The sequence below is a fragment of the Myotis yumanensis genome, unplaced genomic scaffold, assembly GCF_028538775.1.
Source record: "Myotis yumanensis isolate MYYU_CA2020_CCGP unplaced genomic scaffold, mMyoYum1.0.hap1 SCAF_3, whole genome shotgun sequence".
In the NCBI taxonomy this organism is placed as follows: Eukaryota; Metazoa; Chordata; class Mammalia; order Chiroptera; family Vespertilionidae; genus Myotis; species Myotis yumanensis.
In genome coordinates this window covers 26,781,802-26,795,122 of record NW_027223754.1, presented here as the reverse complement: position 1 = coordinate 26,795,122, position 13,321 = coordinate 26,781,802, and the positions used below count along the sequence as shown (strand labels likewise).

General features: G+C 37.9%; 1 protein-coding gene across 1 annotated transcript in view; it reads right to left on the bottom strand.

Moving 5' to 3' along the window:
• The window catches only part of HOOK3 (hook microtubule tethering protein 3), a 101,744-nt gene that overhangs the window by 34,849 nt on the left and 53,574 nt on the right, over positions 1–13,321 (bottom strand). The window contains exons 12-13 of the mRNA XM_070408497.1: positions 3,236–3,346; positions 2,233–2,320 (exon numbers count right to left, since the gene is read on the bottom strand). Coding sequence (XP_070264598.1) covers positions 2,233–2,320; positions 3,236–3,346 — 199 coding nt within the window. The remainder of the gene's footprint in view (positions 1–2,232; positions 2,321–3,235; positions 3,347–13,321) is intronic.

Sequence of the window (13,321 nt, the reverse complement as noted above, 5' to 3'; positions counted from 1 at the left end):
CATTTTTGGAGAAATCCCTATTCAGTACCTATGCCCATTTGTAAACTGAGCTGTTTTTTATTGTTATTGAGTTGTAGAAGTTCTTTATATATTCTGTATATCAATCACTTGGTAGATATATGATTTGCAAATATTTTCTTCCATTTTGTGGGTTGACTTTTCACTGTTATAATGTCCTTTGATACACAAAAGTTTTTAATTTTGATGAAGCCCTGTTTATTATTTCTTTTCTTTTTTAAAAATATATTTTATTGATTTTTTACAGAGAGGAAGGGAGAGAGATAGTGAGTTAGAAACATCGATGAGAGAGAAACATTGATCAGCTGCCTCCTGCACATCTCCTACTGGGGATGTGCCCGCAACCAAGGTACATACCCTTGACCGAAATCGAACCTGGGACCTTTCAGTCCGCAGGCCGACGCTCTATCCACTGAGCCAAACCGGTTTTGGCTATTATTTCTTTTGATGCCTGTGTTTTTGGTATCAATTTCAAGGAATCACTGCCCAATCCAATGTCATTTCGAATTTCCTCTATAGTTTCTTCAAAATGTTTTATAGTTTTAGTCCTTACATTTAGGTCTTTGACTCATTTTGAGTTCAATTTTGTATATGGTGTAAGGGTCCAACTTCATGCTTTTGGATGTGGATATCCAGTTTTTCCAGCACAATTTGTTGAGAAGATTTTCCTTTGCTCCATTGAATGGTCTTGGACACTTTTGTTGAAAATCAATTGACCACATATGTGAGGATTTATTTCTGGGCACTCTTTTCTGTTCCATCGGTTTATCTATGTCTGTAGCATGCTGTTTTGATTACTAGCTTTATACTATGTTTTGAAATCAAGAAGTCATGAGTCTCACAACTTTTTCTTTTTTTTCAAGATTGTCTTGGCTATTCAGGATTCCTTGGGATTCCATATGAATTTTAGGGTGGGTATTTTTATTTCTGGAAAAAATGCTGTTGGTATTTTAATAAGGATTGCACTGAATCTGTAAACTGCTATCGGCAGTACTATCACCTTAATAATATAAAGTCTTAAATGATTTCCTGTGATAAGAGCACTTTTTTCTTTAGATAAAAGTCCCTTAAACCTGACCAGGTGGCTCAGTTGGTTGGAGTGTTGTCCCATACAATGAAAGGTTGTGGGTTTGATTCCTGGTCAGGGCACATAATCTAGGTTGTGGGTTCTATTTCCTGTTGGGTGGGTATGGGAGGCATCCAATCGATGTTTCTCTCTCCCATTGATGTCTCTCTCCCCACCCCTTCTTTCTCTCCCTCTCCCTTCTTCTCTCTCTAAAATAAATAGGCATATCCTTGGGTGAGGATTTAAAAAATAAAGTCCCTTAACCCTTTGAGTACCAACCAATATCCTAGGAACTATGCTAAAATTGCCAAGGCATTTTTGATTTTACAGCAGTTTAGGAAAAAAATTATGAATCGCAAGTAAATGAAGTTACATATTCAAAAACTTAAGGAAACCTTTACTACATTGACGTATTTAGCAATATCATCATCACTAATAAAAGCAGACTTAGAACTGGACGCCATTTCGAAGCTTTGATAGCGCTCCCGGCACTTTTAGCAAAAGACAGGAGGAGCACAATCACGCTCCCTGGCACTCTAGGGGTTAAAATTGGTATCAACTCCATCTATCAGTTGAAAAACAAATCACTGAATTTGAGTTTGATATATATATAATATTAATCCTCACCTGAGGATGTCTTTTTCTATTGATATTTAGAGTGTGCAAGGGAGGGGGAGAGACAGAGAGAAAGATATATTGATGTGAGAGAGACACATTGATTGGTTGTGCCCTTGACCCAAAACCCTTCAATTAGTGGTCTAATGCTCCAACCACTGAGCAAAATTGGCCAGGGTGAATTTGATATATTTTTAAAGAGGTTATGAGGACCTTTCCAGAATAAGACTTTCTAGATTTATTATTAACAGAGATGATTTAACACATTTATACTTTTGAGCTAATAAAATCAAATATTTAAATATAATTAAAATATAAAGTAGGGAAGTAAATTTGATTCCATAACTATAGACTTTTTGCCACAATATCTATGTAACAGTTTAAAATCTGTACAATTTTTCATTTCAACTGGCCACTTCACCAATTTTTCATTTTTTATCTATTGGTCCAATCATCTTAAATGAATCTAATCATTTATACTAATACTGTATTAGAAATAAGTAATTTTGCTTGGGCTACTGAAATGGTTTTACCTTGAGTTGTGAGCTGCCCTTCTTGAGCCTGTACACAACGAAGTTCTTCAATGGTTTCCTTCAGAGAATCCCTTTCTGTTCTTAACCTCTGGAGAGATTAAAAACAAGGAAAGTTAGTGGAGGTTTTATGGGTTTATTCATTAGTGGTCTTTGCCTTCCCTAATAAAATGATAAATAGTAGGGAACATGGATGTTTTGATCTTCTATGAAAGGATCACCAAAGGTAAAAGATTACAATAATTTTTTCTCACTTTACAGTACTGAATATCAACAATGTGCAAGGCAATATGCTATCCACAGTTAAACATAAGAAACACAACTGTCTACACCAGGGGTGGGCAAACTTTTTGACTCGAGGGCCACAATGGGTTCTTAAACTGGACTGGAGGGCCGGAACAAAAGCATGGATGGAGTGTTTGTGTGAACTAATATAAATTCAAAGTAAACATCATTACATAAAAGGGTACGGTCTTTTTTTTTTTTTGTTTTATTCATTTCAAGCGGGCCCGGCCCGCGGGCCGTAGTTTGCCCACGGCTGGTCTACACCATCCTTAACAATAAGTACCTGATTATGTATATAACATTCTTTTTACTAAACACAAAAAAATCAAACAAAGAATTTAAATAATCAAAATCATGATAGAGAAAATATTTTTAAAAGATTCAAAATATGCTGAATAACAACCAAAAGAATTGTGTCTTCTATAATAATCATACAGAAAACAAAAATTCTACATAAACTTACAAAAAGTCATGAGCAAAACAATATAAAACAGTAGAATAATAAATATACATAAAATTAGAAGTAAAAGCATTCTTTTAATCTTTTATTTTAGATCTATTTCTGAAATATACATGTGAATCTTAAGTTTAAATTTAAAAATAAATAGGATCTCGAATTTTTAAATTTATAAATAGAAGGAATTAACCACAAAGCACAAATTAAATATCCATTTTAATATTAGTAGTCCTTAAAACCAAAATCCCTAATATATATACTCACATCCTTTTCTTTTTGAAGACTATCAACTTTTTCTTTTAGCCGCTTATATTCAAAATCTAATTTATCTGCTTTCTTCGATTCTTCCGATAATCTATTCTGCAGTTCTACTACCTGATACAGAAAGATACCATTAGTTTTTATAATCTCAAACATTAGAAATTATCACTATTTTCTTCTACAAAAATCCCTTCCCCACAAATATATTTTTTAAAAATGTGTATGATACAGCAGCTTAACTGAATGGAGAGAACTAGCAACAGAAATCTGCGACTGAGTTCTAAAATCTAGACAAGGATGGGGAACGTCAGGCCCACTGGCCGCGTAAGGCCTGTGAAATCATTTGGTCAGGCCCTGCCATGCAACTGCAGTTGGGACTCGAAATACAATAAGTTTAGGAGCTTTTTTCGTAGCAACATAAATTTATATTAAGTCAATTGTATTAAGGAAATAATGTTATACATATCCAAATGGCCCCTGGCAGAAAAAAGGTTCCCTACCCCTGATCTAGAGTAACAATGTTCAAGATGATAAAAAAACATGCAACTTCTATTTCTTGCAATACAGATAACTGTATAGTCTAAAATCCTTTTAACATAAAGTCAAAGAAATGCTAGAGGGGAAAAAATCCAATTGAATAGGTAAGCTTATAAGTAAGTGAAATCCTCACTTGCTGACACAGGAGTGGGAAGTACATGTAGAAGTAAGAGGTGCAAATGGCCAAAACCAGGAATCCTGAGCTTTGAATTTAATGGAAGACAGATGGTTGTTAAATCACCTTGGACTCAAAAAGATGATGAGTCAGTAAATAGGTGGGTGAGGAAAAAATCCATCAGCTGGAAAAATCAATAGGGAAACTTGCCTTTCTTAAAGTGAATGCTCTGAGTTTGAAAAAATATAACTTGAAAATTTGCAATACATTCTAACGAATGAGTTTGTGTTTAAAAATGTTGCCACATGCCTTGTCTGGCAAATCTTAAGCCAATAAATTAATTTAAAATAGTTCTGTTTGGTAAATGTTGTGGAAAATCTGACATAAGCAAAACCCACACTGTCTGGAGGAATACCACCTCAACACAGGCCATCCTCCAGTATTCCCCAAGATAAAGATGAGCCACACTAAAGAACAAAGATCAAAAAGCAATAAGCCACGACCAACAACAGTCAGCAGAAAAGCATTAATAGCAATAACAGCAACAACAAAATGGTAGAATAAGACCTCCAAGGATTTTAGATTGTAATTATCAGATATAAAGTACTAGATTTAATACTTTAAAGATAAAGAAGGAAATCTAAATTATGAAAGGAATAATAGACCATTAAAAATGATCAGGCTGCTCTGAAAGTGCATCTATAGACAATTTGTAAAAAGAAAAGTATTATCAATGAAAAAATATATTAAGCTTCAGAAGGGAAACAGATTTGTGTTTTATACAATTTTTCTACAGTATTTCTAGGTGTAGATATCTTTTTATTTACTTTGTAATTCATTGTTAACACTAAATCTGATGTCCTCCATTAGTTCTGAAAAATGTTTAGCCATTCTTTCCTTCAAAGAATGTCTTTCTATAATTCCTGTTCTCTCCTTTGGACTCTAATTAGGTCATTTCTCCTTTTAATGTCACACCTTTTCATCTCATTTATAATTTTCTTCATTTACATTTATTTATTTATTTATTTATTTATTTTTTTTTTTAATATATTTTATTGATTTTTTACAGAGAGGAGGGGAGAGAGATAGAGAGTTAGAAACATCGATGAGAGAGAAACATCGATCAGCTGCCTCCTGCACATCTCCTACTGGGGATGTGCCCGCAGCCCAGGTACATGCCCTTGACCGGAATCGAACCTGGGACCCTTCAGTCGGCAGGCCGACGCTCTATCCACTGAGCCAAACCGGTTTCGGCTACATTTATTTATTAGTTCACACTCTAGCTCATTAATTCTTTAAACCTTGTTATATGTTAAAAATGTCATAATAAAATGTGGGGGGAAAGTGTATCCACCAAAAAAACCTGCCAGGCTGTTCTACTAAAACTTCTCCAACTCCTTTTATTAAGCTAGTACGATTCTGATGCGAAAATCAGATAAGGAAAGTGTTAAATAGAAAAGTTCAAGTGAATCATTGAGGCAAAATATTCTAAGTAAAATTAAAGCAAATCTAACAATGTGAAAGCAACAAATAAATCCAGTGACCAAACTAAGTTTATCTCAGGACTACAAAGATGGCTTAAGCATAGAGAAATCCAGTAATATAATTTGTCACATTAATAGAGAGGAGAAGCACCATAGGAAAAGTTGATGATTAAATTCAACATCCATTTAAGACAGACACCCTGAGCAAGTTAGAAATGCAGTGGAATTCCTTTATCCTAGTAAAAGGTGGCTACAGAAAACTATAGCAATCCTTATACTGGTAAAACGTTTAAAGCAGGGGTCCTCAAGCTTTTTAAACAGGGGGCCAGTTCACTGTCCCTCAGACCGTTGGAGGGCCGGACTATAGTTTAAAAAAAAACTATGAACAAATTCCTATGAACACTGCACATATCTTATTTTGAAGTAAAAATACAAAACGGGAACAAATACAATATTTGTATTTGCATGTGGCCCGCGGGCCATAGTTTAAGGACCCCTGGTTTAAAGCATGCTGTATAAAATCAACAAAAATGGTTGTCTACCAGTATTGCTTCTATTTAAAATAGTATTAAAGGTCAGACATGCTGATTAAGAAGAAAAAGAGACTATAGAGTAGAAAGAAAGAAAGCTGCTTTTATTTTACATCACTTTTGGCAAAAGATAAAGCAGACAATACTAGAAATAATATGAAAATTTGGTAAGGTTGCAAAATCAGTGTACAAAAATCAATTTCAACCAGATAAATGAGCACCAAGCTGAAAATGGTATACTTTCTTAAAAACCAAGTACATAAAATACCAAAAGTAAATATAACAAAATATGTGCATGATATTTAGAAGTATAAAACTTAATGGAGGGAGAAACCAAGATGGCGGCATAGGTAAACACCGGAAATTGCTGCCTCGCACAACCACTTCAAAAATACAACTAAAAGACAAAACGGACATCATCCAGAACCACAGGAAGGCTGGTTGAGTGGAAATTCTACAACTAGAAGGAAAGAGAAAAGCACATTGAGACTCAGAGGAGGCGCGGAAGTAAAGTGCAGAGGTACACAGGCGTGTGGAAAGGGCTGGCAACTGAGGATGAGGTTGTCTTTTTCAATCGGGAGGGAGACACAAGCTCCCGACTGTTCTGAACTCCAGTTGCGGGCGAGTGTCTGGGGACCCAGACTCATACGAGGAGAAACTGGACAGTCTGGCATCAGGCAGAACTCGAAGGCGGCTTTCTCTCAGAGGTGCTTGCAGTGATTACTAAGGGACACTGAGACCAGGGGCCTCTTAGGGCAGGGCTGAGGATCAGCCATAGCTGTTTGCTACGCCCTGTTGATTCCCTGAGACCCCGCCCCACCCAAGCTGTGTGCAGAGGCTTTTGCATATGAATGGCCTGGGCCTCTGCAATATAAAATTACCTAACAAACTGCAGTTGGGTCAGAAAGACCCAGAGCATCCAAAAGAAGGCCCAAGGCCTCACAGCAGCTTGCACTGCTTCACAGCTGGGCCTCATCTGGGCACCTCCAAACCCCAAACAAAGGAGAGGAATATGCAGATCTCTCCATAGCTCCTGCTGGGTAACCTCAGGCAGAGGCTAAATTAGCACCTCCTCAGAGATCCAAGAGCCAGTGTACCATCCAGAATACAACTCCTCATATCCATAAGGACACACTCAGGGGGCAGACTCAGTGAGCACCAAAGCCACACTGAAGCAAGTCTTGCTCCATAAGGGTGTCTCCAGCACAGAAGTTCTCCCATCATAGACACAGCTGATTCTCAGAGACAACTGGCCTGGAGGTCAATTCCTCCCAGTGATACCAACTACAATCAAGGCTTAACTACAACAAGACTGTGCACACAGCCCACAAAGAGTGCCCACCTCAGGTAATTGGGGAGATTGAGCCACTGGGCCCTATAGGACACCTAGCACAGAAAGCCACTCTATCAACACAAGGAACCAGCCAAAATGTGGAGACAAAGAAACAGGTCACAAATGACAGAAATGGAGGAAAGCAAACTACTGGATATAGAGTTCAAAACCACGGTTATAAGGTTTTTCAAGAATTTTCTAGAAACCGCTGATAAATTTAGTGATGCCCTTGAGGATATAAAAAAGGACCAACTAGAAATTAAGCATACACTGACTGAAATAAAGAATAATATACAGAGATACAACAGCAGACTAGAGGATCGCAAGAATCAAGTCAAAGATTTGAAATACAAGGAAGCAAAAAACACCCAGCTGGAAAAGCAAAAAGAATCCAAAAATATGAAGATAGTGTAAGGAGCCTCTGGGACAACCTCAAGCATAACATCCGAATTATGGGGGTGCCAGAAGAAGAGAGAGCAAGATATTGAAAACCTATTTGAAGAAATAATGACAGAAAACTTCCCCTACCTGGTGAAAGAAATAGACTTACAAGTCCAGGAAGTACAGAGAACCCCAAACAAAAGGAATCCAAAGAGGACCACACCAAGAAACATCATAATTAAAATGCCAAGAGCAAAAGACAGAGAATCTTAAAAGCAGCAAGAGAAAAACAGTTAGTTACCTACAAAGGAATACCCATACGATTGTCAGCTGATTTCTCAACAGAAACTATGCAGGCCAGAAGGGAGTGGCAAGAAATATTCAAAGTGATGAATAGCAAGAACCTACAACCAAGATTACTCTACCCAGCAAAGCTATCATTTAGAATTGAAGGTCAGATAAAGAGCTTCACAGATAAGAAAAAGCTAAAGGAGTTCATCACCACCAAACCAGTATTATATGAAATGCTGAAGGGTATTTTTAAGAAGAGGAAGAAGAAGAAAAAGGTAAAGATACAAATTATGAACAACAAATACACATCTACCAACAAGTGAATCTAAAAATCAAGTGAACAAAAAATGTGATGAACAGAATAAACTGAATATAATAGAATCATGGGCACAGAAAGGGAGTGGACTGACAATTCTCGGGGGGAAAAGGGTTGTGGGGGGTGCGGAAAGAGACGGACAAAAATCATACACCTATGGATGAGGACAGTGGTGGGGGGGGGTAAGGGCAGAGGGTGGAGTGGGAACTGGGTGGAGGGGAGCTATCAGGGGGAAAAAGAGGAACAACTGTAATAATCTGAACAATAAAGATTTATTTCAAAAAAAAACTTAATGGAAAGATATTATATTCACTGATAGGAATATTATTGTCATAAAGATTTCATTTATCCTTTACATTAATCAACAGAATCAATGTAATTCCAATTCCCAAAAGTTTTGGGTATAGAGGGAAAGAAAAGGTCTAAGAATAGATAATTTTGAAAAAGAGCAAGGTGCTGTAATACCAAATATCAACGTTACTAAAAATTTATAGATAATAAGACTGTGAGGTACTGGTGTAAGAATAGACAAATAGACCAATAAAGTAGAAGAGAGTGCCCAGAAACAAACCCAGATATTACATGGAAATTTAGGTATATGATAAGTTAGACTTGTAGGCCACTGTGAAAGAAACTATTAATAAGTGCTGCTAGGTTGACTGCTTGTCCAGACAAAGTATCCCTAACCTTTCGCCCTACACAAAAATGTGGCTTAAAGACATAAATGTGCAAAACAAACTTAAATCTTTGTTAAGAAAATAGAGATTAGTCTTATATCCTTCTGTAGGAAGTGATTTCTTAAACAAGGAATAACAAACATAAATCATAAAAAGATATTTAAAATTCATTATATTAAAATTAACAATCTCAAAAAGGTAAAAAGAATAGGCCACAGATTGGTAGGAAATATTACATGTATAAAAATATTAATACCAGGGAGTCGACCAAGATGGCGGCGTAGGTAAACACCGGAGACCGCTGCCGCAAACAACCATTTCAAAAATACAACTAAAAGACTGAACGGACATCACCCAGAACCACAGGAAGGCTGGCTGAAGAGAGACTCTACAACTAGAAGGAAAGAGAACAGCAAATCGAGGCTCAGAGGCGGCGCAGTGTGGAAAATACAAAGGTACCGAGGTGCGCGCGAAAGCGGGCTGGTGGCTGAGGGCGCGGTTGTCGTTTTCTGTCGGGACTGAGTCTCAGACTCTGGGCTCCAGATCCGGGCGAGTCTCTAGGGACCCAGACTCAAACGGGAGAAGCGGGATTACCGGCATCAGTTGGAACCTGAGGGCAGCTTTCTCTCCGAGGTTTGCAGCGGCTGCCGGGGTTCTGAGAAGCAGAGCCTCTGGGAACGGGACTGAGCGTGGCCATAACTGCTCCCTCCGCCCGCCCTGTTGATCCCGCCCCGCCCAAAGCCTGCGCACAGCCATTTGCTGATCGCCTCAGGCAAAGGCTGGATTAGCACCTCCCCAGAAGGCAGACGTTTTCCACACAGCTGATTTCCACAGCCAGCCGGCCTGGTGGTCAAACCCCTCTAGTGTTAACTACAACAATTAAGGCTTGGCTAGAACAAGACTGCGCACAGAGACCACAAGGGGGTGCACCAAGAAAGCATAAAAGATGCGGAGACAAAAAAACATGACAGAAATGGAGGATATGGAGCTAAGAATCGCAATTTTGAGGGCTTGCCATAAATTTGTGCAGAACCTCACGAAAACTAATGAGACCCTCGATGCTACGATAAAGAAATTAGAAAGTAAGCATACACGGACTGAAATAAAGAATATTATACCCAATAGCAGACCAGAGGAGTACAATAATCAAACCAAAGATTCGACAAAAAACACCCAACTGGAAAAGCAAAATGAAAAAAGAATCCGAAAGTGTGAAGATAGTGTAAGGAGCCTCTGGGACAGCTTTAAGCGGTCTAATATCAGAGTCATTGGAGTGCCAGAAGATGAGAGACAGCAAGATATTGAAAACCTATTTCAAGAAATAATGGCAGAAAACTTCCCCCACCTGGTGAAAGAAATGGACTTACAGGTCCAAGAAGCGCAGAGAACCCCAAACAAAAGGAATCCAAAGAGGACCACACCAAGACACATCATCATTAAAATGCCAAGAGCAAAAGACAAAGAGAAAATCTTAAAAGCAGCAAGAGAAAGAGGCTCAATTACCTACAAGGGAATACCCATACGACTGTCAGCTGATTTCTCAACAGAAACTTTGCAGACCAGAAGGGAATGGCAAGAAATTTTCAAAGTGCTGAATACCAAGAACCTACAACCAAGATTACTTTATCCAGCAAAGCTATCATTCAGAATTGAAGGTCAGATAAAGAGCTTCACAGATAAGGAAAAGCTAAAGGAGTTCATCACCGCCAAACCAGTATTATATGAAATGCTGAAAGGTATCCTTTAAGAAGAGGAAGAAGAAGAAAAAGGTAAAGATACAAATTATGAACAACAAACATGCATCTATCAACACATGAATCTAAGAATCAAGTGAATAAATAACCTGATGTACAGAATGAACTGGTGATTATAATAGAATCAGGGACATAGAAAGGGAATGGACTGACTATTCTTGGGGGAAAAAGGGGTGTGGGAGATGCGGGAAGTGACTGGACAAAAATCATGCACCTATGGATGAACACAGTGGGTGGGGAGTGAGGGTGGAGGGTGGGGTGGGAGCTGGAAGGAGGGGAGTTATGGGGGGAAAAAAGAGGAACAAATGTAATAATCTGAACAATAAAGATTTAATTAAAAAAAAAAAAAAAAAAAAAAAAAAAAAAACAAATTCCCAAGTTATCTAACACTTAATACCTAAGTTCAATTATGAAAAAAAATCAAACATGGTAACTTTAAAATATGCAAAAAGGGGGATAAAAGAGCATAGTACTTTTCTACATATGCAGAAAATGTTATGCATATGCATTAGTAGCCCTGGGGAAGAGGCCTAAAGGCTAGGATAGGATTATTAGGGAGACTTCTCTTTTTCTCATTTGAATTTTTAAAATATTGTACCAGGTGAATGCCACTTATTTTTTAAAATTTAAATAAAACTAAGGAAAAATGACGTAAGAGAACTGGAGATTGACCAGGAACATGTTATTTAAAATTCTCGAATAAATTAAAAAAAACTAGGAATATTCAGTTTGGAAAGAACAAACTAGAGACAAATATAGAGTAAAACATTTTCCAACAAATCTCAATTTAAGCTTTGAAATTAAAAGTTCTGATTATATCTTGAAAAAAAAAAAAAAAAAAAAAAAATATTAATACCAAAAACATATAAAGAACTTTCATAATCCAATTTTTAGAATGATTCTAAGACAAAAATAGGCAATTCACAAAAGAAATGTGATCAGTAAATATATTTGTAATTAGGGTAATGCAAAACAAAGTATAAGTATAAAGAGACCATTTCATATCTACCCAATTGTCAAAATTTGAAGTTTTAAGTATTATTGTTAGTGATGATGTGGAGTGGGAAAAATCATGCAAATTTCTTGCTAATAATACAATCACTTTGGAGAATAATTGGGAAGTATCTAGTTAAATGAACATATTCTATGGAAGAAATTCCATTCAGTTGTAAAACTTTCACATATATATAAAACAGGTAATGTTCAATACTATTTATTCACAGTGGCATTTCTTGTAATATAAAATAAAAAGTTGAAACATTCTGTCTGTCCTTCAAAAGGAAAATGGATAAATTATGTTATAGTCCAGTGATGGCAAACCTTTTGAGCTCGGCGTGCCAGCATTTTGAAAAATCCTAACTTGACTCTGGTGCCGTGTCACATATAGAAATTTTTTTATATTTGCAACCATAGTAAAACAAAGACTTATATTTTTGATATTTATTTTATATATTTAAATGCCATTTAACAAAGAAAAATCAACCAAAAAAATGAGTTCACGTGTCATCTCTGACACGCGTGACATAGGTTCGCCATCACTGTTATAGTCATTTAATAAGATACTATACAGCAGTACGAATGAATGGGAGAAAGCTACTACTACTGTGGTTCTCAACATTCTGGCCCTTTAAATACAGTTCCTCATGTTGTGACCCCAACCATAAAATTATTTTCGTTGCTACTTCATAACTGTAATTTTGCTACTGTTATGAATCGTAATGTAAATATCTGATATGCAGGGTGGTCCTAGGAGACCCCTGTGAAAGGGTCGTTCAACCGCCAAAGTGGTCGCGACCCACAGGTTGAGAACCGCTGTACTAGTATATACCTATCAACATAAACAAATCTCACAAATATACTATTGAGCAAAACTACATTATAGTAGAGTTCTTTCACTTTATAATTTATATAAGGTGGAGCAAAAGCAGGTTTACAGTTGTTTGTATGGAAAATAATACAATAATCTATAATAATAAAAGCATAATATGCTAATTAGACCAGCTGCGAGGGAAGCCCGGATCCCAGGTGCCTGCTGGCGGCCGGAGGGAAGCCTGGGTCCAGGCGGCTGGAGGGAAGCCAGTGCCGGCAGCCGGGAGAAAGATGGCCTACTCTTGCCAAGTTTCGTGCATTGGGCCTCTAGTTAATGAATAATACAAGAATATCTCGAGTACTCAACAACTGTAAACCTACTTTTGCCCTGGATAGCCTTAAAACGCGTCAAAATGCTATAATCTACATACATATCCTATATAATAAAAGGGTAATATGCATATTGACCTAACAGCAGAACGACTGGGAATGACTGGTCACTATGACACACACTGACCACCAGGGGGCAGACGCTCAATGCAGGAGCTGCCCCTTTGTGGTCAGTGCGCTCCCACAGGGGGAGCTCTGCTCAGCCACAAGCCAGGCTGACGGCTGCCAGTACAGCGGTGGTGGTGGGAGCCTCTCCCATCTCCTCAGCAGCACTAAGGATGTCCAACTGCAGCTTCGGCCTGCTCCCCGCTGGCAAGTGGACATCCCCTGAGGGCTCCCGGGCTGCCAGAGGGATATCTGACTGCCAGCTTAGGCCCAATCCCCCGAGGAGCAGGTGGTCATCCCCCGAGGGGTCACAGACTGCGAGAGGGCACAGGCTGGGCTGAGAGACCCCCTGAGTGCACAAATTTTT